This window comes from Platalea leucorodia (assembly GCF_965183815.1).
Source record: "Platalea leucorodia genome assembly, chromosome: 7".
NCBI classification, from domain to species: domain Eukaryota; kingdom Metazoa; phylum Chordata; class Aves; order Pelecaniformes; family Threskiornithidae; genus Platalea; species Platalea leucorodia.
The window spans coordinates 42,560,859-42,587,783 of record NC_138829.1 but is presented as its reverse complement, the minus strand read 5'-3'; the positions used below and the strand labels follow the sequence as shown (position 1 = coordinate 42,587,783).

Here is a 26,925-nt window from a genome sequence, read left to right as displayed (position 1 = left end):
TAAAGCTGTAGCAGCAGCTACACACTGACCATCATAACGTTGCAGAAGTCAACAGAGTTGGTATTACAAATTTTGTTGCCATCACGAACATCTGTAAGCTCACAGCAGATTAATGAATGAAGACATCGTTATGGCCAAAGGCTAGGCTGTTAAAACTGTTTTTCCAAACCCACTAAGTGTAGGATTTGAAACTTTAACTGCTATCCTCTATTTCAAAATCTACTTGGTAGGCAATAGTTCAGAGAGAAGTTCAGCAAAAATGGATGCAGTCAGGTGATTTTTATCAGACAGTTGGCAGAAAAAAAAAAATCACACTTATGTGTTGATCACTCTGGGGTAGTCCATCAAAAAATGCAGAGTCAGTGCAATGACAGCCAAGCAGGTAAATTCACTGAAGGTTAGACTTCTGCCTAACAGATAGACACTGAGAAAATAGAAGACATCTCGTGCAGTTCCATTCTTCAATTATCAGCCTTCCTTTTCCTGGTGCAAACATTTTTGGTATCTGGTTTACTCCTTACTGTCACAAGGAGACATCTGTGAACAAGGTAAAGCTTTGCTTGATCTTTGCTTTGGTCTCTGGTTCAAAGACCACATACCACCAAGATTTGCATCCAAGTCTGGCACAGACTTTTGTGAGGTTGAAATCTCATTCTTATATCGTTATATATCCAAATAGGACCCTATAGCTCTACAACTGCCTTTTCATTCCCTAAAACAGTGAAGAGAATTTTTAAAAGTAATCATGATTTGCTAATGACTTTAATGCTAGAACCAGCATTAGTCCTCACACACAGTACTGAATAAAACACACAATTTTCTTTTTTTAACAAGATAACATGGATGCTCATTCTGTATGGTTCATGTCCCTGAATATTTCTTAGTCTATTACCAAAACATCTGTATATCTCCTTCTGATAAGATTCATCAAAATATACTTTAAGAGTGTTTAGACAACCGAGGGGATGAACAGTTTTTAAATTGCTTCTTTCGTTCCACTGCAGATCGCAAAGCCTGAAGAATTAAATCTTTATTATTCAGGATGTTGTAGCTGCACAGGTTCAGCAACTTGTTGAAATTCTCTTCAGTATACGTAAGCAGACCAGTGCCATAGGGAGCAATAGAGTTGGACACATCTACTCTTCCCTGCTCCATTTCTGTGGGACTGCGCTCCACATCTGAAGTAAGAACATAACAAAGTTCAACACAGCAATGTTACTGAGGTGGAAGACTCCTACTAGGCAATGCAAAATACACAGTAACAGCCAGAAGAAACTGAATTCTCTCAGGAAAATGGTTCAAGATTTAATTACTGTATAGACACTACATCTGCTGCACTAATAAAATCCACTCCTTCGCTGCTTGACTGCCATCACAGCTGATCCAGAACTGACTGGCAGAACAACTTTTCCATGCAAAATGCTTTCCTCTCTAAATTAAAGTTTTCCATCAGAATATTTCACTTTTGCAGATTTGGAATTTTGTATTTTTAACCTTTCCATTGGTTCTGAGATGAGAGCTCCTTATCTACCAACTGGTAGAAGATGACACCAGGAAGCTCCTGGTTTGGGAATTTCCCCTCTCAGGTGGCTGAGATTTTAAGCACATGCAGCAGGACAAATAAGATGATGAACTACATGAGGTCTTTTCCAATAAGCTGCTACATGGATTTTTGGTCAGTTTTTGAGTGAAGTTTCCTGAATCACACTAAATTAGCAACAAGAAAATTGGAGCTGATGCATGCAAAAGTATTTGTAAACTGAAACTGAATTTTCCAAGTAGTTTTTCTGGTGAAACAAACAAATCATTATTTATTCTGTTGCTGAACTAAAGAAAATAATCCAGCAACTTTTCAAAAATGACAGATATCAAAGCAGCTTGTTACGCTAGCAAATCCTTCACTTCATTATGTGTTTTCAGCACTTTCTATTCTCAATTTTTTTCATGTAAACAAAGTAATGAGAGGATTCTAGCTTTGTTAACAAAGTAAATGTAGTATCTCATTACAAGACAGTTAAGTGACAGTGTTAGCTACCAGTGGATATTACTTAGTAGCTGCCTCCTGTATTTTATTATCAAAGGAACGCAAATTGTCCCAGATACCAGATAAGGGGGTTTGCCTCAAGCTACAGCTATTCATGCTTTTAATTTTGAAACTCTTCAGTTCAATCCCTGATTAGTTGGCCAACACTATATACATCACAACAGGACTGGGAATATGATAACTTAGCCAACTGAGAAGCTTGCCAGTCTCTTGTTTTAGAAGAGGAACAAATTCAATGGATAAACTGGATATGGCAACCTCAAAAAATGACTAATGCTGTTAACTTACTTGGTGCCTTGTATTTTTGGAAGGTATCACACACCAGTGGGAAATAGGCCAAGATTGGTGCCTCTAAGCTATCCTCAAACACATAGCACTCCTTCAGGTGTTCCCGGTCTTCCTGGCTCAGCTCCGTGCTGGGGAATGGGATCCCATGCTCCAAACAGTACTCTGAGAATAGGTCCAGCGGCTGGTTCAACAAAGAGGAGAGTTGCAACACAAAGAGAGTTTGAAATAAGGCTACCAAGCCCCATAACCGATACTTTGCTGCCCTAGGCAGTCTGTGGTTGATTTATATGTTTACAAATAAGGCTAACTATGCACTGGAACAAGCATACCCTCTTGATTTTAATATATCCCAGGTAATAGAAATTTGGTTGATTTGCTAACATTGTACATTTTTAAAGCAAGCTTACTGTTTTCTGAAATTTATATGAAATTCAGATCATTTTTGTGATTTAGTGGGCACAGTAGAGGATTTGGATCAGGAAATTTTGATTACACGTGGTATCTCAGATCACAGGTTCTTGAGTGTTTGCATTCAGTGCATCTAACAATCAATGTCTTCATGACCTCCTACAAATAAATTACATTAATTTCAAACATATACGCCCCTCAACGTTTCTTCAAACACAGCAAAACAAAAACCTGACTGAAACTTATGCAAATAACAAGAGTCAAACATAAAAGAAAAACTCCAAATTTTCATTCAAAAAGAGCAAAATTATGTATTAACTAGTTACATTGTAAAAGTTATTTAACTAACTATTGAGGAACTTGGTACCACAATGACAAATCTGCACAGATACACAGAACAGGTAATCTTCTATGTGTCTGTGTCCGTGTGTGTGTCCCAGACAGCTACTGAAAATAGCCCTGATAAAGACAGTGACATTATGGTCACAGTGTTGAATACTATCACTGATATGATCATTTAACTTAATAACAACCAGACCATTTTCTGAAAGAGAGAGAAATGTGGAATTCAGCTGCTGGAGTCATACAGATAAAGAATCACTACTTCAAAACATCACCAGAGTCTGTGATCCTCCGCTGTAATTTAAATGCAAAATTACATCCACTTCCCTCTCCGGCCTCAGAATGGGTGGGCAGCTGGTGTTGATGAAGAAAGCTGTGTCTACCAGCTTGAGACAGTCACCCATTTCATTTAACTGGTTGGGAGAAGAATCCAGCACTGTGTCTGAAAGTCAAAAACTTTTATTATCAATTAATTAGTGCAGGAGCAAGTCCATTCTTTTTCCAAATCAGCATAACAAGGAAAGAAAGAACAGCCCACACTTGTATTAGTCTTTGACACAAAGCCCACAGTTAAATACTTGTGTTCGACACAATTTTAGCATCTATAGCTCAACTCTGAGATCAGTAAGAGGGAGCAGTTCTGAGACTCAGCTTCATCCAAAGTGTTTTATTAGGCTGCTTTTTCAACTAGTGTAAATTTGTGGCTAATATCTTCAGTGGAAGCTGTAAGTCATTCTTTTGCGGCTTTTCCTCGGAAGGACAGAATTCAAACAAGCCTGCTGTGGCTCCTCCAAGACAGAAAGACGACCAGCAGTAAATCATCTGGGGCTCGGCAAAACCAATTCCACAGACATATTAATTAAATAATATTCATCAAAATTTGCCTTTATGCCAAAACTTATCAAATATTTGTCCTCAGCAAGTATCAGCGCTCAAATCACCTTCAAAGATTTATCTAAAACAATTTACTATTACCTTTCCACATGCAAAAGCTCTCATTCTCTAAATACTTGTTATGTAGCTGCAAGCCCTTGAGGAAATTGTGGTAAGTTGAAACCACTGGCCGTCCAGTCATCATTTCTCGAAGGGTATTGGAAAGGCAACCTTTGGGAATGGATAAGGAAGTTGTCTGTTCATGAGGCTTCTTGGGCAGAGCAGGGCGTTCCTCTGTAGGCAGAATGAGAAGAGGTTATATGTCTGCATTTGTTTAGAGTGTTTCTCTCATACAAATAACAACAAAGAAAGAGGGGCTGGGCAGCCAAACCACCACAGCCCCATCTGTGATGGAGTGCACACACCAACATGCAGACTGTTCTGGGCAGAGGTGGGTTTCAGTGTCACAGCATCACTTTGTTGTTCCCCGTCTGGCCTCTCCCTCCCCAAAGACTCATGGTAACCCTCTCGTGACTAACAAAACTCCCCAGGGATGTTGCACAGTGAACAGCGCAATGTTTTTTCCTGTTTTCCAGCACAACTGTTTCTCTCCTGTTTTTCCTTTATTCCCAAAGGCTTGGTGTCCCCTAACTCAGAAACAGGACACAAAACCAAACTCGTCACCATATGTCAGGTTTCACATTTCAGAGAGGTGTAAAGATAACACAGACGCAAGTGAAAAGTAATCCAAATAACTAACCAATGTCATGCTCAGTTCCTCGGGTCCATCTGTGCCAGAAGTCCTCTGAATGACCCGAGAGGTAGACAGCATCCATGAAATTCTGGGAGAATATATTACTCCATGTGCCTTGAAAGTTTAAAAAAAAGAAGCCATACTTAATACTACTTTGAATTTTTAGAGCACAGCTATGGCAACCTACTTGGATTCAGTCACTGTGGTTGTTTAAATTAGCACTGTTTTAGCTATGAAATATTATTAAATTTAGTATGAATATCAAATGCCATGTCATTACACATAATGTCTGGCTTATGACTAGGCCATTTTAGAAACTTGGCTGTTATAAAAGTCAGACTGTGATTTTAAATACTTCAAAAGATCAGTTCTAATGTGTGTGTTCTGTTTTGGTCTAACATAAGAAGTTCAGCAAATTAATTGCATTTGTCTCAAGAATTTGCTTCCTCTTTTGTCACTTTTGGCTGGTTTATTTGAGATTTAAATTGCATCAGATACATTATCTGGTGTACCTGCACTGCTACTTGCAGAGCAGTAGTTATTAGATGACAACTCTATGTAGCCAACTATGCGGTTATAAAGGTGATGTTTTTCTGAGATAGTAAATCACCTTCCAAGAAGCAGATGCGGGACTCTGGGATCTTCTTCATCAGGTGACCCATGAAGAACTCACTACCAAAATCCTCTGAATGAACAAAGGCCCCGTATTTCAGGAAACCCACCTCGTAAGGTGTGAACTCCACCCACTCTGCAAATCAGGCATCAAGAACAACTTAGTCCGGCCACCTTAACACATGTAAAAATAACAGCTTAGAGAATCAAAAGGTGGAAGAACAAGACCCATAGCTTCAACATGTTGGTGACAGACAGTTCAAACCACCATGTTTTGAAACAAGCAGGCACCTTTCAGTGTGTTGCGTGTTAGATTGGTGAATGCAAAAGCTGAATTCACCTCCTCCACTAACACTGAAAATCCATTCAGCTTGGGGTTCAGGTCCATTTCTGTACTAGGAAGCAAAAATTGGGGCTGAAAGTCCACTGATTGCTAAGGCCCTGCGCAAGATGTGGCGTGTTTAGTTCTTCTGAGTCAGCAGTGATACCAGCTGCTGCTCATTCTTAAACTCTGATAATCACTGCCTTGTGAAGCTAAAAAAAACTCTGACCAAAACCCACCCAAACCTTGGCTGAACACACTGGGACTGCAGATTGTGCCTAGCAGCAGATGATCGGGTTCAGTTGCAGGACCTCCTGCTTCGTTTGGGCCAGAAAACGCCATGGAAATAGTTAGTGATCAGCATCACTGATCAGGGCATAGAGCATTGCCCCTCCTCAGATCCCTCTCTGGCTGCTGGGAGCCGCCTCCCACTCTCACCCCCTTCTCCACATCTTCCCTTCTCCTCCATTCCTTGCCTTCCTCTCCCAACTCTTCACAGCTCTCTTGGACTACTGCTGCTTGGGCAGGAACACCAGCGGCTGAAAGAAGCTGTGAGAAGTATGTGGGGACCAGAGAGAGAAAGAGCAGCAGTGGTGGCTCTCAAGGCTGCCAGCAAAAGGCATATTTGCCCCTCACAGGGCAGTGTCTTTGCACAGGTATCTCCCTACCATAGTATTAGGATGCATGTTTTTCATCCAAGTCAGAACCCAGATGTGAATACAGGGGAAAAAGAAATTATTTAAAAGATTTATTAACTTGGACTTACAGTAAAAGCTTTTGGCATTCACCCAGCATTAAAAAGAAACTCCTTAGATTTATAGAAGTGTGTATAATAATCATTACCTTTAAAATCCAGAGTGCTAAAGTCATCCTTGACATTGAGGGACAGGTATATGGGCAGTGGATTCTGTCCCTGATTTATTGCCAATTGCTGATCAGAGAGTTTGTGAGTACTTTCCTGTTTATAAAGAACAGAAGTCATTGTAAAAGATGAACATTATGCATGGACTTAATATGGTATCTAAGCATGGACTATCAATGAAACGTCTCCTAAACCTCAGCAGATTTTGTTCTGTGTACTTCAGTTTTTTGACCACACAAATGTGTTCATGTGTTATCTGCCATCAACCTTCGCCAAAGCATTATCACTGATGCTTCCAGGAATTTTGGAATGGGGCATAGAGCTAAAATGTGAGCAACTTGTCTATGCAGTCACTAGGATATGACTTGCTTTAAGGAAAGATAAAGATATTTAGCTACCTTGGAGGTACTGCAGATAAAAGTCAACCAGGGCCCATTTCATTCAATACAGCTTTGTTTGCTGGTATGGCTATATATTGCTATGCCTGACCTTAGCTCTGTCAGAGCCACCTCTCCTCTGTATATTACTAGAATGCTCATTTGATCTGAAAGTAAAGATGGAAAATCAGTTTCATTAACACCTTGAATTTTTACGTGCTCAGACATTTCCCCTAGATGCTTACACTTTAGGTTTACTGTGTTATTTTTCTTCTAAAAAGCCAAAGAAAGACCCCTCAGAAGTTTTGAGAGCCTTTCCTATAACTGAATCCAGAACTTCAGACATGAAAAGTTAGAAATCCTCTGGAATAAGGGATGGATCTATAATACCTGATGATGTAGCATACAATCAATGAAGAGTCCCCATAAGTCGGTAAAGGACAGCTTGTGCCCCTCTTGCTTTCTTTTACAAAGCTCTTTTTCATAGTATTTCATATGATCCAATGAGAAACAGTGCAGCTTGCTTGTGATCACATGTTTCCTGATATCACCAATGGGCCCTCTGAGATCCTTCTGTGACCAATTTTCATCTTCATATAACTTTGCCATGGTCCTGGTAAAAAGAAACACAATGTGGTTCATCACCAGATACATGACAATTCATGGGCTTATACCGCACATAAGAGTTTTGTTTCAGGATACATGAGACACTCACCCTCCAACTTTTACCTTGGAAGAGCTGTTCAAAGCCCAGGCAGAATTTAGACTATACAACGATATTTTTGCTGCAGGTATACATTCAAAATCATCCTAGCTTGTGTCTTCTCAGAATCAAGAGAGTAATAAAGCAACAACCATAACTTAACTTTTACTCCCAAGCTTTTATGAGAATTACCCTTTGATTGTCCAGGTTCAAGCCACAGCTTCTGCCTGAGGCCAGTTCCCTCAGCTGGTTCAGGCACTGTGTGAAACGTTAAGCAGGAGTTCAGCAGGAAACATTGGCCTGGACAAGTGCAAGAGCTCCCCTCCTTAGGCATGCAGCAGGTGGGTCACCTCAGACTCTTGGCACGGACAGGGCCAGTCTGCTTGAGATTTCAGTTCCCAGAGCTCAGGCAGATTCTAGTCATTCCTTCTCATCCCCACCCCACTTGTTCTAGTTCTGTCTCATGTATCTTTTTAGAGCAGCCCTCCAGACGCAAAACATTTTAAAGCCCTAGACTAGCCCTGCTAGTCATGCAAGGCAGTCAACATTGAGTGCATGACAGTCCATGTTTCTCAGGGTTTTTCTTTTAAATTCTCCTTTTCAGAGCCCTGTAAGAGTTGAGCCAGACAAATATTACAGGAGGATTTCTGAAGTGTTACATGCAACTAGATGACCCAAGAGATACACAAAGGAAGGGAAAACAATATTTCCCTACTTTCATTTCCCCATTGCTCTCAAGCATGCTTGGGGATTGGGTCTGTGTCCTTTCAGAGATTCAAGTCCCTAGGACTCCAGCTGCATTGCTTCGCTTGCACATCTGCAGCATCGTCTCTGACTCATGATTAACATCTGATTTGTCTGCACTGGCAATCAAAAGGTTTACTTCTCCCCCAGAAAGCAATCGCCATTTCTTACATTCCCAAGAAAATGCCAGCTTTTCGGCCTACCAAGCCCTATTCAGTCCCTTGCTGATAGCCATAAATAACCACTTTTCATTCAAAGTGAAACACTAAGACACCTCTACCCTCCATCTTAACACAGGAACCTTTTCTGCCAGGTAACTGGGAAATGAGAAATGGATCTGAGGCATACAGAATTTTCATCAAAAAATAACCACGTTTCCCACTCATTCTCTGCACCAGGCACTGAGTTTATGACAGAAACAAGTCCAGCCACCAAGAGAACTCACATGGTATGGCAGAAAGGCACATATCTGAGCCACAGAACAGCTGTGGGTGGGTTTGTCACCTACACTGAACTGCAGGGGGATACAGGTAAACCATCCTGGCTTGTGCTCTTTTCTTTTAGTTTCTGTAAATACCTCAGTGCAATTATAGAAATACAGTAGTTCTCACTCAATTTGTTTCTTGTAGCTAGAAGAAATAAGGGCCACAGCACTGACTGGTCCCGTGAAATGAGTGAGCACCAAAAGGAAGCCAAGTCCCAGCATCACACTGGGTAAAATTCATCAGCAAGGCAATATGCTTTACCAGGTTATCACTCTGCCAACACAAACAGCAAGCACAAACCCAACTCTCCTTACCATGTTGTGGCAGATAAACCACTGATGTATGAGACACAGTCCAAAACACCTAACTCCTGGAGAGCCAGAAGACTGCCAAACATAGCTGTCATGGACCGCACTCCCCCTGCTGTGGTCATGACTGCCACCACTGGCACCTGCTCAACACACAAAGGCACAGAGTCGTTCATCACCAGATGAAATAGAGAAGTGGTGGGCCTACAGAAAAAGTAACAGCAAGACCCTGATTCAGGTACATTTGGATTCAATTCAACCTCTTCATGGCAGCACTTAGGCGTGTGTTTGAGTGGTGTAAACTTTGGTGGGACTTAGTGTATGCTGAAAGCATCTTCCTGATCGGTGATGCTTTGGTAAGTCAGAAGCTCTAAGCATGGCTCTTGTATGGCCTTATCTATTTTCAGATTTATAGAGAATCTTTTCTGGATGTTTTTCATTTTTCCTCACATCTTGCCCTCAAAACACATTTTAAAATCCTAAGTATAACTGAGGTCAGAGGAGAAGAGCAAGAGCTGCCTGCATAATTTTTTCTTCCTCTAAGTTTATATACAACATTTGCTATTCTCCAGGCAGATGGTGCCAAGTTTTATAGATTTATTTTAACATGTTCTTTGTTACCCAGATTACCTCCCCCTTCCCTGACATCAATGCTATATGTAATTTGGTCTTACTTTCCTCGGGGATGCAGCAATTCTGTAAGCCATCCTCCCTCTGCCCCATAGGTAGAACTTCACAAAAACTGAGACAACATAATTATTCAGTTTTAGGAACATCTTGCCATTACCTTTAATCTTGTCTTCATTGTATTTTACCATCTACTTGGGGGTTTTGTTTTTTGTTTTTTAAATAACATGACTTAATAACCCTTTATTCTCATATAATAATAACAAGTCCTATTCTACTTGTTATTTAAGGTCATGAGCACGTTGACTTGGTTGACAAATGCTGTCCTGCACACAGCATCAAGGGATGGGAGTACTGGGAGCAGAGCAGAGCAGTGGAGGAAATCCCACACAGGCACATTCTCCCAGTTGCAGAAGAGTGTCTCCCTGACTCTTGCTCCAAGCACCACAGCCCCATAACAGATTACTGTCCTCCAGTAACAGAGTAGCTACCTCTGAGTCCAGGGATCCCCAGGACAGGAGTAAGCAACAGGTAATGCACTGAAAAACACACAAGACAGATGCTGCTGTACCAGTGTGCTAAGGGAGAGCCACAGCCTTCCTCTGTGAGCCTTGTGTAGCAGCAGAGAAGGGGAGAGGTGCCAATCTGAGGAGAAATGGTCTCAGTCCAAGCAACAAAATTTCACCAAGCTTGGTTGTACATATGTTCATCTCAACAAATAGGTTCTTTGGGTGCCCCTGAGTGAGGATGGAAGTTGGCAGAGAATAAAGGAGCCATAACTGACTTCTTGACAGTTCCTCTTTCATCCTCTGTGCCAAAAATTCTTGGATACGGTCTTAGGTGCAAGTGACAATCTGGCCTATACATTTTGGTCTAGATGTGGAAGAGCTATATGGGTAGTCATGCAAGTATATCACATCCGCTTCATTCAAAGTGGGACAGAATACTTCAAGTTCCCAAGATGCTGTCCCACATACCTCATCCTCCTGCAGGTCTTCATCTAGATGAAGAACATTTTTCAGAGCAGCAGCAACCACCTTCTTCCTTTTACGGATGAAATCCTTCTCCTCTGTGCATAGATCAAACCCCAACCGCAAATCTAAATTCTTGCAACTAGAGCATAAGAACAGAACAAGACACGTTACCTGGCAGCCATTTCTAGAGCTACTGCTTGAGACATCAAGCAAAATAAGCAACAACAATAAACCAATTTAAAGAAAGGCTACTTCCATGCACATTAAGGTTCCCCTATGCAAATGAAAGCAGGTATATGGATATCACAGGCCCTGTATTTCTGCCTTCTTATGGAGATTTTTAGACCAGAATCTGTCCTGAACTATTTCATGCAATCATGAGGAAGTTAAATGAAACAAATTCTCTGCCGATATAAAACGAGGAACATAACTGAACTAAAGCTGTTTCACATTGAGCTCTGAAATTTGGACACCTCTTCATGTTATCTTGCTATGTATGCGTCTCCTGAAGAGCAGAGAGGGCCTAAGCAGTTACCTAAACTTAATACACTTTAGGCAAAATGACCCTAATCCCATGTTAGGCTTATCTCTACTAAGAACTTGTGCTGTAAATACTTGAGTTAGAAATGACTCTTAAGTGTATCCCTTCTGATCTGTACGTGATTATGAACATCATATGCATCATTAACTCTGTAACTTCTATTTTTACAGGGCTACTGTTTCACGTGTTTTTCAGCCAAAAGGTTATTTTGTCCCTTCTGTGGCTCATAATTAATATTCAGCAAAAACTTCTGATCTGTCTGCAATTAGTGCTTGCAATGTAGCTAAGTCATCAGTAGGGGGTAATGTCGCCCTTCGGAAAATCACTGCAAGCCTGTCAGTAAATTAGTTACTGTCTGCTTGTTTCATTGAAAAACGACCTGCAGAGGACTAGTAAATGCATAATGGTGCTGGAAGCATCTTAGAAACGTGTTACACATAAACGTGTACATATTATAGATAAAGGTTACAAGACAGAGGGATTCTTAAGTATCAAAATTAGGAAACATCAACATTATGGAAAATATTGGGACTCGTTATATCCCATGACTACCTACCACCTATTCTATGCTGAACTCCTACCAACCAATTTAAAAGCATGTGTCATTTTATTAAACCTTCCCCATATTTTAGTCTTCTTTAACCAATTACAATCTTTATTCCTTGTTTTGAAATGAGCTAGTTTAAGCTGTAGCTTCCTTTCATCTAAAGATGATACTATGAAAGTATAGGAGATGGCCTAAGTAATAATTCAAAAGAAATAAAAGATTTACCCATCTTCTTCCTTCACAGACACCTCGTAAGATTCACCCTAAGAATCAAGAATGAAAACACCATAAATTTTAAATAGGATTGAAAGTTTGGAAAAGCAAGTTTTACAGTATTAGCAATTATTCAGATATATAGTCTGAAATGATAAATCTTTGGTCTCTTCTCAGGCCTTCTGCACACAATCATCACTAGGATCCTGCTTTTAAAATACTTTTAAAGCAATCAGCAATTCTGAATATGCTACTTTTCCCCTGAATAATAGCTATACTTTCAACTGTATGCAGAGCTGAGCATACATATAACTCTGCTAGTACATTTTTAGTAACAAAATTAATAATGAACCAGGTATCACATAAATATAGCTTACACTTGTTGAAATAATTCCAAATGCTGTCAAAGGTTACTCACTCTCATCACTGTCACTTTCTTTCCCAAGTCCAGAGAATGGAGAGGCACAGCCAGGGGACTACTCGCATCCATTTCCCTCCTAGCTGAGCTATGCTGAATTAAAGGGGGGGGGGGAAGTTATAAGGAGAAAATTATTTACAACCCATAGGTACAAATGTACCAGAGAAGGGCTAATTCATGATGCTTCTCCCAAAAGTGACTTTAACTGTTATCACAAGCAAAACATACACCACAGAAAAAACGCTCCTTTGGCAGCGTCATGTGCAGTCTGGGTTGACTTTGCTTGACGTAGTGGAACATGGTGGTTTCACTACCTCCCTGTGTGCAGCGAGGACCTATGGAAACATCCTGGGTTTCTTCATAGGATCCTTTCATTGTGAATGTGAAATCTCTCCCTAAGAACAAGAAGCAAACCACAGAGAAATGTTTAACTGCATCTTGCCCTGAAAAAATAACAATAAAAATGCCCCAAGTAAAGTTTCAGCCTTAGTGCAGTCAACATTAATTTGGGCCACAATATTTTTCCTCCCCCATAATCAGTGTGAACAAGGGCCAAACTGAGTAAGGAACAAAAGGCTGGTGCAGCATTGCAACTTCTCCCCTGCCAAGCAACAGGGAGCATGTGTTAGACCAGCGGGTGCCACTAGCAGCGTCCACACCCCCTGAATTTCCACCCCGATAGTTGTATCTCCCCTCTTTTGCTGTCTGTTCTCATCACAGGTATTTCAGTTTCATCACACTGCAGTGATGTTTCTGAGTCTCCCAGCCATCTCCACGGTTTCCCTTAAGCTATGCGGCCATGCCATCTCCAGAGGATTCTCACTATTAGCAAGTAGGTAATTCAGGAAACGCCTCAATCCCCAAGCAGCCCTGATACAAACAGACTAAAACAGAGCAAATATTTATCTAGATTCAGCTGTATCTCCCATACCACAAAACGCAGTGACAAATGATTTAAATCAATAGCCTCACTTTTGTAAGGGCTCTTCATTTTTGTTTCCTTCACATGTACTTCCAAACAGGAAACTTCACGAGACTGGAAGAGATAAGCAATAAAATCACCGGTCACAGAAATAATTCAGGATCCTCACTGAGGATCTAGAGGTCCTGTAGAAACACCAGGCTTGGCCATGATGTCCTGTGAACATGAAGAAATTGCAGAGGCTAATTCTCTTGTATAAATCATGCAAGCAATACTGTGGTCAAGGAAGTTAAGATAACTGGGGATCTGTCCCATTACATTCAAATACCGTTCAATCCCCAACAGTTAACACAAGAAATTTTTCTCCCCACCTAGGCCACGCTTTAACTTTTGTCTACAGAAGAGTGAGCTGAAGGATACCTACAACTCTGCAGAACAACTGGACAGATGGGTCTGTATTTTATTTCCTTTGTGATGAAGCTGCAACTTCCCAAGAGAGTGCTGCACAGGAGGAAGTAGCAGCACAGGAGCATTGCACAGTACTTTGGATATGCTTTGAAAAGAGCCTTCGGCTCCAAGGTAGACATTCAGTAACAAACTCTGCAGTGACACTGGATTCACTCCCTTCCCAAGTTTCCTTGTTTACTGCCATTTCATCAGCGAGCAGCTCACTGGCACTGTGGCAAAGCGCTGGTCCAAGCCTCTCCCAACACAGAATACGCTACAAGCATGACCAAATTCAAAACTTTACAACCACACCTGTGTCTCATCTGAAAAAGAGTAAAGGCTATGCCTAAAGGCATAGTTCTTCCAACTACATCCTTCAGTTCTGTCCTACCATAAGAACATAAGCATAAAAAAAATAAAACAATTACCACTAGTACGCCATTAGTAATGATGTTCTCAGATACACCTGGACTGAAAAGCAAAAATGAAAAGGTTTATTTAAGAGTGGGTATATGAGCAATAATCTTTTAAATGCAAATAGTTCTCTGAGCTCAGTTTTTCTAGCTGCCAAGTGCCATCAGCACTTCTATCTTTCACCTCTGTCTTGTGCTCACTGCCAGGTCACAGTCCAATAGCTCCCAGGGACACTCCCTCTTTCTTACCTCTGCTTATCAGCAACATCTCTCCTTAGGCTGAATTACAAAATGAACACCCACCCTTAGCTATAAATAGTAAGTGAGATTGTCATTCAAGAAGGGATTTCACCAGATTCAGGAGAGAAAATCAACTGTGGGGAAGATGCCAAGATGGGATGTCTGAGCACAGGTGCATGGAGCCACTTCCCCAATGCTGCATTATCACTCTCTAAAACGTGAAGTTTTCCAATGATGAATTCTGTAACATTTAGGCCTTACTCACATGTTTTCCAGTAGAAATTCCACTTCTAGTTCTTCCTGATTCTGAAAACAAGATTTATTTTTCATTTAAGGAAAATGAACAGAAACTTTTTCCTTTGATAGAACTCTGATGATTTTGTATAACCCTCCGTTGCAAGATTTTGCTATTCCCACACCCTCTGCATCATAATGTAAATGGATGGAGCCTTCTTCGGCCACCCTTTAATTTCATGTCTCTCTCCACCGCTCTACTGTTTACAAACCAACTGTCACCCCAAGGGGAAGAGGAGAGTAAGTATCATGGAATAGGGGGTGAAGATCCCGTTATTCATTTATTAGCAGGATGAGACATGGGTCAATCAATGCCGAGGAAGGGAGGTATAACAGGTGAATGATGTGGGAGAACATACTTGAGAATAAATGGATCTAGGTGGTGAGTATGTCTGGGTTAAAACAAAAGAATTCACAGAGTATAGTGACTAAACATAAAAAAAGGTGGGAGAAGAGACCAACTTGGAAAATGAAAATTGCCAGGGCGAAGGGAAGAAGAGAGAAGAGGGAAGACTGAAGCTGTAAAGGGGAATGAAGGAAAGAGCTCACAAGGGCCAAATAAAGATGAAAAAGAAGGAAGAGTGTAAGAGCAGGGAACAGCAACAGAAAAGAGAAACATGTCAACAACATAAGAGGGACCGAATAACTGTATTACTTTACTGCAGCCATTCGCTGGATCAGTCTGTGTGGGACACAGCCAGTCCAGGAAATACCACACAAAAACATATATCAGAGAGATCTTTTATATCACCCACAGGGAGGAAAACACTAATTAGTGGAAGATATAAATCTCTTTCTCACAAGTGATGGTAAAATTTTTCATTCATATTCAGAAGAACTAAACTTTACTGCCAAATATCTCTTCTGTCTGGCTGCACAGCATACTTTGACTTTGTGAAGAGACTGTGAAAACCATGCAAAGTCTGATAATGTAGCTGCCAAGGTAAAATCATCACTACAGTAAAGGCAAAAAGTGAGTACTTTTGTATTCACTAGTTCATGTCAGTAAATGAGACATCTCAGGTGGCTTCTCTAAGAGCTGGATCTGTGGCATGTAAACCAGCAGCAGCTGGTTCTGCTTGCTTCTTTCTCCCAAAGTCTCCATTTCATGAGAATTAGGGTGGTTGCAACAGTTTGTAACAGAAGGCTGAGGGATGGATTTTAGAAAGCAGTCACCTTACAGAGATGCAAGACAGACTTTATCAAGCATCACATTGTGACCACTCTGTGCTATCCAAACTCACTGTCCGCCTGTTCCAACTTTGTCCAAAGAACAGCAGAAACAATGTTCAGGAGACCCTGGCTCTTAACATCTGCCTAATTGTGCCTGCCTTATATTCCCATCCTTCTTATGCTGTTGTACACGCGCTTACACAAATTATATTTCTATTAAGTCCCATTTACATTTTTGTGGGTGAAAAACCTGGAGCAAAGCAATGGAAAGACTTGTTAGACCACACAGTGAGCAAGAGGTACAGCAGGAAGAACCCTGATCCTCTGACATTACCCATCTGGCCTCCTCGGCCCTCCTTTTGAGATACCTTGGTAGATAAAAGAAATCGTTATGGACAGAGGTGGCAGTACTGCCTATTATTAAGGTTGCCCGGCATGTTCCATTACTAAGTCACTTTAAAAAAAAATTAACCCTAAGTGTTCTAAAAATCCATGTACAGACCATAATCTGTGATGCCTCATGGGCGCCCGAGTAGGAGCCGTGATCCAAATAAGGACGGCTTGACCAAGACGTTCCTGAGACACAGCTCACCTTGTCTTATCATCCCAACTTCCACCTTGCTAAGCCGATCGGTTAAGCCAACTCTGCACATGCCTCAGAGCAAACTCACGGCTTGAATCACACCTCAGATTATCTCAGTCACATGAGGCTTTTTCTAAGGCAGGCTGTAGCCAGCTGGAGTAGGTATATTGAAATCCTTAGTAAGGATTGGCTTTCTAGAAGAGTAGTTAATAAACACTCTCCAAAGCAATAGTAATATAAAAAACAGGCAAGAGTTTTTTCCCAACAGCCTGTCTGACACAGTGGTTTAGAAATAAACAAAGCACACACAGTTCCTAGGAACTGTAAACTCAAGCCCTCGTTGAAAGTGTGAGAAAGCCCTGAAGTCTTGTTACTACACAGCCTCCAAACAGAGAAGGTGTTATATTTTGCAAAAAGTAGTCTGAGTACATATTTTGCTCTCTTAAAAGATGGATGTGGTTTCTCCACATGTCCTCTCAGCAACCTCACCCACCAAACATTTCATAAGAAACTCTTTATCCCCTCTTTAATACAACCAAACACAATATTCTTTGAGACATACACAGCAAAAAAACCTCCTAGGTCACACACTGACCTAGAAGAAAAGAATAAAATACTGAGGAGATTCTCATTCATCAAGCCCTACCCATTCTGTGCTGGCTTAGTCCCCCTAAAAGAAATTTGTAACCCTGTAAAAAGATCATAAACAGACTTGCTGAGAATTTAAAAAAAAAAAAATTGTTGTTTATCAGGAGGAGGAAAAAAACCTGAGAGATTTTAATGAGAATATATAATCATTTACCAAGCATATTGCCTGAAAGCACAGGACAAAACCCCTGGTGAAGCTGAAAGGAGGTACCTCTAGTGAGCTACTGGCCAAAGGGTCAGGGCAGCTGCCCGGAAAGGGTTTGTTCCCATCCCTGCTCTGTCAGTCTCCTACAACAGCAATGAGATCTCTAACCATCAGCTTCTTAATTTTTGACTCTTGCTCTCTCTGCTTTTTTCAAAAGACGTTTTTGAAATCTCAAAAAAAATGCAGAATAGGAAAGCCATTTTGCATCTAATTGCAATCACAACAGAGGGGTGACTGTTTCTGACCCCTCCTAAACACTGAGCATTTAACTTTGTGCTTTAATAAGGTCCTTTTAACAAAGTCTTTGTATGTGAGAGCAACTCTAATATAGGTTATAACTTGAGACAAAATTCTGATCAAGAGTATTATTTTATCTATCCACTTAATTTCACTTGCATTTTCATTCCTCACCTCTGGATTCAACTCAAAGTTCAGGTGAACTTTTTCTCCAGGTTGGATTTTAGCTACATCAAAGTGAACAGTCAAAAGCTGGTCATCTGGTGTAAAAGTATCCTCATCGCAGACTGTCAGCTCCAGGATGTTCTGAGGAGAGAGGCAGAGAAGGATGTAAATGCCATATTCTGGGGCTACTGACCCCAAAAGGAAGGTCTAGCAAGAGTCAGCACGCAGCCCTCACGTTGTTCAATGCAGACGGACACCTGCGACAACGTGGAACTCAGTTCACAGTCCCTGTGACTCAGACTGCAAAGTCAGGAACTAACCCTAGAAGATGCAAATCATCAGATTTGGCAATGAACAAGAGCTCACAAGAAAGGCAGCATGAGTGACATGCATGATGGTAATAGGCACTGGACAGAGTAGAGATTACACACGCTGTTCATCAGATCCTTTGTGGATTCAAAATTCCTATCTTGAGAAGTTTTGGCATATCAGCAGAAAGTAATAATAGAGGGCAAACCCCTAGCCCTTTACAAGTGGAAGGCAATGCACATGAAAAAATTCTTTTAACAAAATTTAAATTCTAGTGATTCCCCTTGGAATTCCTCAGGGCTCAGATTACCCATAGCAGCATGAGAAGATGCAGCACTATCAAGACATAGAAAGCTGACCCCACGGCTAGACCTTGTATCACTCGCACTCTGACTGCTAATCTACTGCTGCTAACTCTACAAACATTTCAACAGTTTTTTTACAACTGCTGTGGGACAGAAAGAAACATTTAACTTTATTCCAAATGATCCATAACCCTCTGAGCTTAAATTAATTCAAAGCATAGGATAGGCATGACTCTATAATAACTCCATAAGTCAGAAGCACGGTTTGCTTTCTTATAGCCTATTAGACTTTTGAAAATATGCCTGTTTAATGATGGAATGGTTAGTATTAAAAGATATCTTAAAATTTTTAAAAAACAGCATTAAGTTATGGCACCTCTTAAAACTTACAAACGGCATCACTGTTACAGTATAAAACAGGTATTGCAAACTCAAGGCAACATACAGCAAAAATGCCTTCACAGTTGCATATAAGAAAACATAACTAATACTCTAAAGAGTTCATAAAACCTCCCATCCAATTCATAGGATTCTAGTGCTTAGAAGATGGCAGAGACCAGTCAGAGCACCAGAGAAGCCAGATCAAAGCTTGCATACTTACTTGCTGGTAGGAACAGCATCTCTCATGCCGTCTCTGACACTTTCTGTACCTTTCCGTTACCATCTGATTCCTCAGCATAACTGAGTTCAAGCCTCTATTCGAGCCTCAAGGCTCTCATAAAAAGTCTGCACGCAGCAGGTGAAGATGTCCCCTTTAGAAAGCATCTGCTCACTATCACAGGTGCAGATCCTACCTTTACTTCACTTTGTATCATGAAGTGGAAAGTTTCATTCCACACAGGGTTTCTGCAGTTGCGTACAGTTCTTGTCCGGGCTTCCCGACATGAAGCTGTTGGCAGCCACAGCTTGATGTAGCAATCAGTTTGGCTCACTGTGTTAACAAAGATACGCATATTTAGTACAGCAGTACGTTTTTACTATTTCTTTTGCCCAGTCAGGGGAAAAAAAGATTAACCTCTGAGGAGTCCTAAATATTTCATTAGACCCAAAGGAAAACATTCTGGGTTTAGAGTTATTTAACTATTTTATCTACATTTATGTCAATTCCAAACAAAAGACAATTTTAAACCACTAATTCTATCTGATAACAAAAGCCAAAATATGCAATTTCAACAGTACTAAACTGAAGTATTCTGGCTTTTCTGATTTTTTACTTCTATTTTCAAATATTTGCCAGGCTTCAAGCAAATTCATATATGACTTCACTTCCTGAAACTACATTTTTTCCAAAAAAATGAAGAATTTAATTTTTAGGGATTTTTTGCCCTGGTTCTAATTGTAATGCGCAAGTCATCCACAGTGATATAGCAATGAGGACACAAACACAGCAGCACCCAACACAACTACTGCTTTTTCCTGTGTCTATCACAAAGGTGCCCCTTTCAGAAGGGAAATGGGCAACCTGTGGATAAAGGTGCACTGAAGAATTAGGGGAAATGGAAATATCACAGAGCAGCTGGGGAAAGGAAGGATAACTTCTTTCCCAACATAGAATTTCTACTCTATTTAATTTCTATTGTTAATGGTTTTCTAAATTATTTTAATTGTCTAAACAAAAATGAAAAAAGATGCAACTTCTTCAGCCAAAAAACATGAGACATTACTGTAATCCAAGCAATAGGTGTACCAGAGCATTAAATTCAGGTGACAGTGATTTTCTTGCTAACCTGTAAACATGCCATCAGTGATACTTACACAGATCTGCTTTGCGGAGATTTCTCATGCTTATAATTTTTACAGCAAGCCAGCACAACCGAGGTACTTCTGGCTGCAGAACAATGAGAAAAATATCTTAATTATAGCAAATAACTCAGACATGAGTAACTCAGCATAGCAAAGGCCGTTCTGTCATTAATGCAGTGAATATGTTTTCATTTTAATTATTTGAGACAATTTCTGAGAGGAAATTCTTTCTTGTGATTTGACTCCGTATAATATCAGTTTCCAGCTGTGTTTACTAACCAGTGGTGTTTAAGTTTTCTAAAGGTTTAGGTTTTGGAGGGTAAGTTTTAATGCAGGGAGTAGTAAGAAATATCACAAGAGAGTTTTCACAAAAAAGTCATTACATAATTGCCCCTGTAAAAATCCAGCTACCTTCACACTACAGGGTTTGTCTCTCAAATTTCAGGCTGAGTGCAACAGGTTACAGCACAGCACTTCCTGGTGTGCTGGCTTGGGGACCGTGGGATACCCTCCTTCCTCCGGGAGGGACTGCTGCCCGTCTGCCACATAACATTACTGCAGAATAGATACCCTCCATTTTATAATGCCCCGGTCAAGATATCACTGCTACTGGCCAATCTGGCTGTAGGATACGTAACAGCATAAAATCCTTTACCATGCCAAAATACCTGACCCTTAAAAGGAAATAAATGACTAAAAGAGGGAGAGAACGGTTCTAGAAGTGAACAGCCCAGTATGGGACTCCAGAGCTCTTCAGTTACACCAGCAGGAGGAAGGCTGAAATCAGAGGCTTGGGGTAAGCATTCTTCCATTTCACACGTAGGTCCAGCTCCCTATAAGGCAGCTCTAGCATTTCAGTGCAAATTTGACATGACATAAGGCAGTAGCAGCTGTATTTTTCTTAATTTTTTTTTTTGACTCTGTGTGACACTGAGTAAAGATAACCTGTCATCCATAGATAAGGTCTACATTAATCAAAATGAAACCACATTACCACAACATGCAGAACTGATATATGTACATAAACCAGAGCTGGAGAAAAAACAGAACTGAAGAAAGCATGAATCACAAAATCTCTAAACAATCTAAGAAAATGGAAAGTTGCAAACACAAACCAAATTACAGATTTGATAGGATGAGAGTAAAATTATCAGTGTGTTAGATATTGCAATTAAACACAAAGAAGCAAGAATAAAAGTTATAATTGCATATGAATGCACATACACACACACACACACAAAAAAAAAAAAAAAGCACAAATAGGTGATTCAGAATGCCCTGGCTTATTCAGGATTTTTGCATAACAAGTTATTTTAAAAATATGTCCACATGGAAAAACACTAGGCTGACCTGATTGATTTACCAAGGAGAAGCACTGAGGTATAGCAATATATTGACATCCCATAGTGTAGGGGTCTACAGGGGAATAGCTTCAAGACTCCACAACCCTCTCCATTTTTTGTTTTTTCCCTCCACTCCCCATCACAGCTACACACAACTCTGTACTTGGCTACAGGAAAAACAAGACAATCTTAAAGAACATCAGAAGTAAAATACTACATACAGAAGCGGTAGCTCTATTAATTAAATTGAAAGGAGCAATTAAATCTTCAAAGCATCATGATTTCTGAGAAACTGTCTCCTTATGACCTCCTTGTGTACCTCTTATTTTGATACGCCAGTGTCCTGACAGGAGCAGATTAACCGTCTAAAAAGCAGTAAGTCACTGGGCTAGATGCTATTTACAGCCCACTGGAAAAATTCTCAACGCAATAGTTTTCTCTCAGAAAGTGCCATTTCAACAAAATCAGCAGGTTTGGAAGAAACCCATCAACCTCAGCAGAATTTTTGGCAGCAATGTTTCTGGAGATAGAGAGTATGACAGGAGAAGATGATCCAAATTGCTGAAAGCTCAACTTTTCATCCCAAGTACAGAGGATTAATTTTTCATCCTCAGCTTTAGTACCACCCATATCCAGAAGTCTGAAGAAAACTTATTCATGAGATGGCTGAAGTACTAAGAAAACATGCAGACACAAAACCAATTATTATTCCATAGTGATAGCAGGTAGTGAGTTTGCTGCTCTCCCAGATCTAGCAAAGAGTTAGCCTCATATTTCTGCTCCGAATACAGCTAGGGAACAGATTCAGGAAACTCGGGGGGGGAAAAAACATCATATAATTTTTGATTTTTTTTTTTAAGTTGTTATTTAATATCATTTCAACCAGCCATCACTCAGAAAAGGGAATAATTTGTTACATATCCAGTATGCACCACATTCAGTACCTTCCAACACCTTTTACCAGTTCAGTTTCATAAAAATTAGCATTCAGAATTATTTTAAGTGGCAGACACTGAATAATCCATTTTATCTGCTGATCTGCCTCCATAAAGCAAAGGAAAAATGATTTGAAGATGGAGCCTTGGGTGTTATGAGGTATGACTACTGCAATATAGTGATGTCACAGTAAAATCAAGACTAAAATCCAGCCCTCCCAGTTCCTTGCCCAGCATCTAAACCACAAGTTCATTACCTTCATCACCTTCCAAACCCGTAAGTCATAGTGAATGTTTTCCACTCTAGAGAGCACACTCACAGAAGAAACAAATATTCCCTTAACTAACCATTAAAAAATATCACCTTTCATAATGACAGTTAAGCTTAGGGAGAGATAGGAAAGGCTGATGGAAGACTGCAGGTAGCACGGCCATTATTCGTACCCCGCAGCCCTCTCCCTGCAATCCGGAAGCTGCCCTCTACACAGTACCTCGTCTTCAGTGCTGTGCGGTCTTTCATGATTCCTCCTTCTGATTCCAATCTTCCTGTGCGGGTTTGCTCGGATGAACCGATCCTGGGGACAAGGAGCCAAGAGAGGGGCCAGTGATGAAACCCAGCAGCCAACAATTCCTAGTTTTCAGTTTCTACTCAGATTCACCAATAGCAGGGGGCCCTACCATTTCTCCTCCTCATGATGGAATACATCTCCATCTCACCAAGACCATCTATCTGCTGCTCTTACTGAGAAATCTGCCCACCGCAGACCCATTTGACATTTAAGGATGAAAATTCCCCAAGCATTTTCTTTTGATGCATCTCAACCAAGATAGCCAAACAGATCCTCCTGCCCCACCACTGATTTTTTCTTACCAAAGGTGAATAGGCTGATGATCCCATTAGTATCTCTGTTTCATAAAAGGCAACACTATAATGGTCCAGTCTGTATGTCTCACAGCTAGCAGGTGCTCCTGGACCATGCTATTTTCCAACCAACTGAGGCAGGGAAGAAGAGCTGTACAGATTGACTCATAGCTCCACCTCCCACTGATTTCAAAAGCACAAATTATGCACTTGTTCTGTGCCCCATGAAGATTTTTTTTTTTTTTTTAATACCACAGTGATTTAGGGGAAAGGAAGAGATGGGTCAAACATTTTATCGCAGGCTAATCCCAAAATAAAATAGTTATCTACCACCATAAGTTCTGAATAATCACATACAGAGGGATATCCTGGGGCAACTGCAACCCTCACAAACTAGAGAAGACCTAACAGAACATTGCAACTACTGATATCTACTGTTACTTTCTCTAGTCCTAAAATCCATACCTGCACTTTGGCAGCACCAAATGGAGTGATCTGAGCATCCAAACAGCAGCATTCCAGCTCTCACTGGCTCCTCCAGCCAGATACACAACTGCACGGGTTTTCGCCAAGTTCACTACAAATTACAGCCACAACATGGAGGCTGGCTCTCATGGACAGTGGCAAATAGTTAAAGAAAAGAGCTTGTAGCTTTTCTTCTCTCTTATTTCTGTTACATAAGGGATGTTATGAGGTAAGCAGAGCCAGCAGGAGAGCTTTTGTTATTGAAACAATTTTTAGCAGAAGTGCTACTTTCAATTATATTATGTTAGAAGCCCATGTAAGCTTTAACACAAATAACTACGTATGACTTTTTTTCCAAAATATTTAAACAGTCATGTTAAAATTGTGAAGTCTCATTTCTTTTTCATTTTAGAATAATTTCACATTATTTTTCTGCAATAGCACTCAATACATAACAAAAGTACCTAGTACCATTACTAAAATATGACAGGAGCCAGCTATTGCATTAAACATTTTTAAAATCACTAAAACCAGCTGTTATTCAATAGTGAGAAACTGCAATTGAAATAAGTTTTCAAAAACTGTTTATTTTATTTTTCAGAATTCCCAAGTTTCTAAGTCAGGCAGAAAACCCCCTTTTGAAGCAGCAGGACTTCTTACAAAAAAAAAAAAAATCTGACTGTCAACCATTTCTAAAAAAAGTATCTGACTATTCAAACTGTCCTGTAGAAGAGAGCTGCCTTAGATAAAGTTTCAAACAACCATTATAATTAGTCTGCTCTTTCATAGACTCAGATATTGAATACCTAAAAGTCCCTGCTTTAGGTTGTACTAACATTTATGCAAAAAAGTGTGATGAGTTCCCAGCTACAGGTTTTTTGTTGTGTTGGTTTTTTATTCTGTGGAGCAGTCTTATTACAATAGAGCTCTATTTCACTCTGATTATATGGTAATGCTTTTGAAGTAATGCTTCTTGATTTGAAACAAGAGATCCCGCTGATGCTGTTAGAAGAGGCTGAACATGACAGCCGTCGCATCACTTAGCTCAGGCTCTGTCATTTTATGGCTCAGTTTGATAACAGTAGATTCTCCCCAGCTCTTCAAGAATAAAAGTTACCCATCCAGTTAGATAATATGCCATGCTCCCCACTCAACTCCCACCCTTTCCACAATCTCCACATTTGGGCCTTTTGTGAATTTCATAAATTAGATCAAGCAATATTAACTGCTCAAGCAGCTATGTTGCTATACTATATGTGCTTGACCCACACATCATGAGAAAGAAGAAACCCAGCTAAACAGCTCTCCCATGCAAAAGCAGACATAGCCCAGCAACAGTAGGAAGTTACTTGATAACGTGATATTGTGCACCATAAACAGGGGTGCAAGCGAGTCAGAAGTCAGAAAGCTGCAGGCCAGACGACAAGATAGTATTTCACCAATACCATTATAACAACAGAAGCCTTCAGCAGTAGGAGTTGCATGGCAATATGAGGTCTGGAGTCACACAGACCCTTAAACTGGGCCACGTAACTTGCAGCCCAGGTGCCTGGGGTGGCCAAGGAGCAGACCGCTTGCAGCAGGACCAGCACAGACTTGCAGCCTCTTGAGAGGCAGCTGCGAGAGCTGGAGACTCCCATTTGCCACCGAGATCCCAGATCAATTTTGACACAGCCTCAGAGTCATTTTCCTCTCACAGAAATTTGAGACGGATAATCAGTGATATTTCCAAATTCTCACAGGGTTTCTACAGCTATTTAACATTTAATATAAGGGAAAGGGGGAAAAGCCCTCAGAGTCTTGCTTATAAACCTTGCAAGACTGTTAACTTCTGATAGAAAGGTGCTGTGATAAAGAGCCAAAGAGACCTCTTGATCTGAGCTCTGATACACCAATGCACCCACAGGGTCTGACTTTATTTCTAAAAATACTAATGATTTTGTTCTTCATAACCCCCTAAACAAAAGCTGGCGGGCACCATCTCTAAATATCAGACTGCATTTACATGACCCAAATGAAACACCCCAAAACTGAATCACTCATAATCCCTTTTTGACCTAGATTCTGACAACATCTGAAGTGACGGTAACTGAAATCCATAAGAAATTAAGTCTTCATGCAATTTTCAGAGCATCTGTTTAAAGCATTTGGATAAGATGAAGAACAAGAGACATTAAGCTGCATTTCCTGCTTTGATAGTACAGAGAAGACCACAGGAAGCATCTTTCTTGTGGGACAATAATAAATAACCTGTTTGACTTAATATTGTCTGTTCCACATAAGTTGTACAATTGTGTTCATATCCTGTTAGAATTAAAGTTTTGTTCTAATACATGATTCACTATGACCAGAAAAAAAATATTCACATTGCCAATTTAAGCATTATTTACATATTAGTTGCATCAATTTCTCGGGTTCTTTCATAAGTACTCGAACACAATCTGAGGTGAGTTGACACAAGTGACAATGACAACAAATGCACAAGCTGCTTTGTGTTATTGCTGTGGAGACAGCTCCCAAGGACTGACTGACTCAAGAGCACCGTCCTCTCAAACAGCACTGCTGGAGTCACCCAGTTCACTGCTGGGGAATGCTAAGTCACAGCACCCAGGATCCACCTGCATCTTCCGCTCAGACCAGAAGATATCACTTCTTTATTACTATCTCATCGGAGACAGGGTGGTCCCACACTAGAGGCTCTAAGGTGGGACCTACACCACCAGTCAAGCACGTGATTGCACCCATGGGCTAACATCCTCTGGGCAATGGAATTTATCATGCTCCTAAAGCAAAAGAAGAGCCCTCAAGACATCTTCAGTGCTTGTTCTTTATTGACACCTACTTTTATTACTTTTTTGATTACAGCTGTGGGCTTTTCCTACAAAGACATCAGAGGACAGAGGTAAGTATTGAGTATGAGTTTGTAATTGCATCTGAGTCACCATCACTAGTTAATGAAAAGAAACAGGCTAAAACGTTCTCTGGTAGCGCCTAAGGGCTCAACTGCTCTTTGGAAGTGCCCAACTCTCTCCAATGACAATGATTATCATCCTACACCGCTCTGACACTTTAGTTACTTACCTACAGCTAGAAGCTTGCTTCCCTCCCCCATTTTTATTTTGGAAAGCATTTGTACTCAGTACAGCAAAGGAGGGCAGCTAGTAGGTGTGCAGCAGCAGCATCTATGAAGTATT

At 40.5% G+C, this 26,925-nt stretch overlaps 1 protein-coding gene across 1 annotated transcript; it reads right to left on the bottom strand.

The window, feature by feature from the left end:
- Window positions 1-939: 939 nt before the first annotated feature.
- Window positions 940-23,302, bottom strand: LOC309593800 (cytosolic phospholipase A2 epsilon-like; the record flags this gene model as incomplete). The annotated part of the gene is made up of 21 exons (XM_082318878.1): window positions 940-1,178; window positions 2,333-2,513; window positions 3,358-3,524; window positions 4,058-4,249; window positions 4,716-4,823; window positions 5,320-5,457; window positions 6,487-6,601; window positions 7,273-7,495; window positions 9,129-9,268; window positions 10,727-10,862; window positions 12,037-12,074; window positions 12,443-12,535; window positions 12,671-12,837; window positions 13,415-13,478; window positions 14,240-14,282; window positions 14,730-14,770; window positions 17,779-17,910; window positions 19,178-19,314; window positions 20,139-20,211; window positions 22,896-22,979; window positions 23,276-23,302. The coding sequence occupies 21 exons, from the start codon at window positions 23,300-23,302 to the stop codon at window positions 940-942; spliced, it is 2,538 nt and encodes an 845-aa protein (XP_082175004.1).
- Window positions 23,303-26,925: the final 3,623 nt, after the last annotated feature.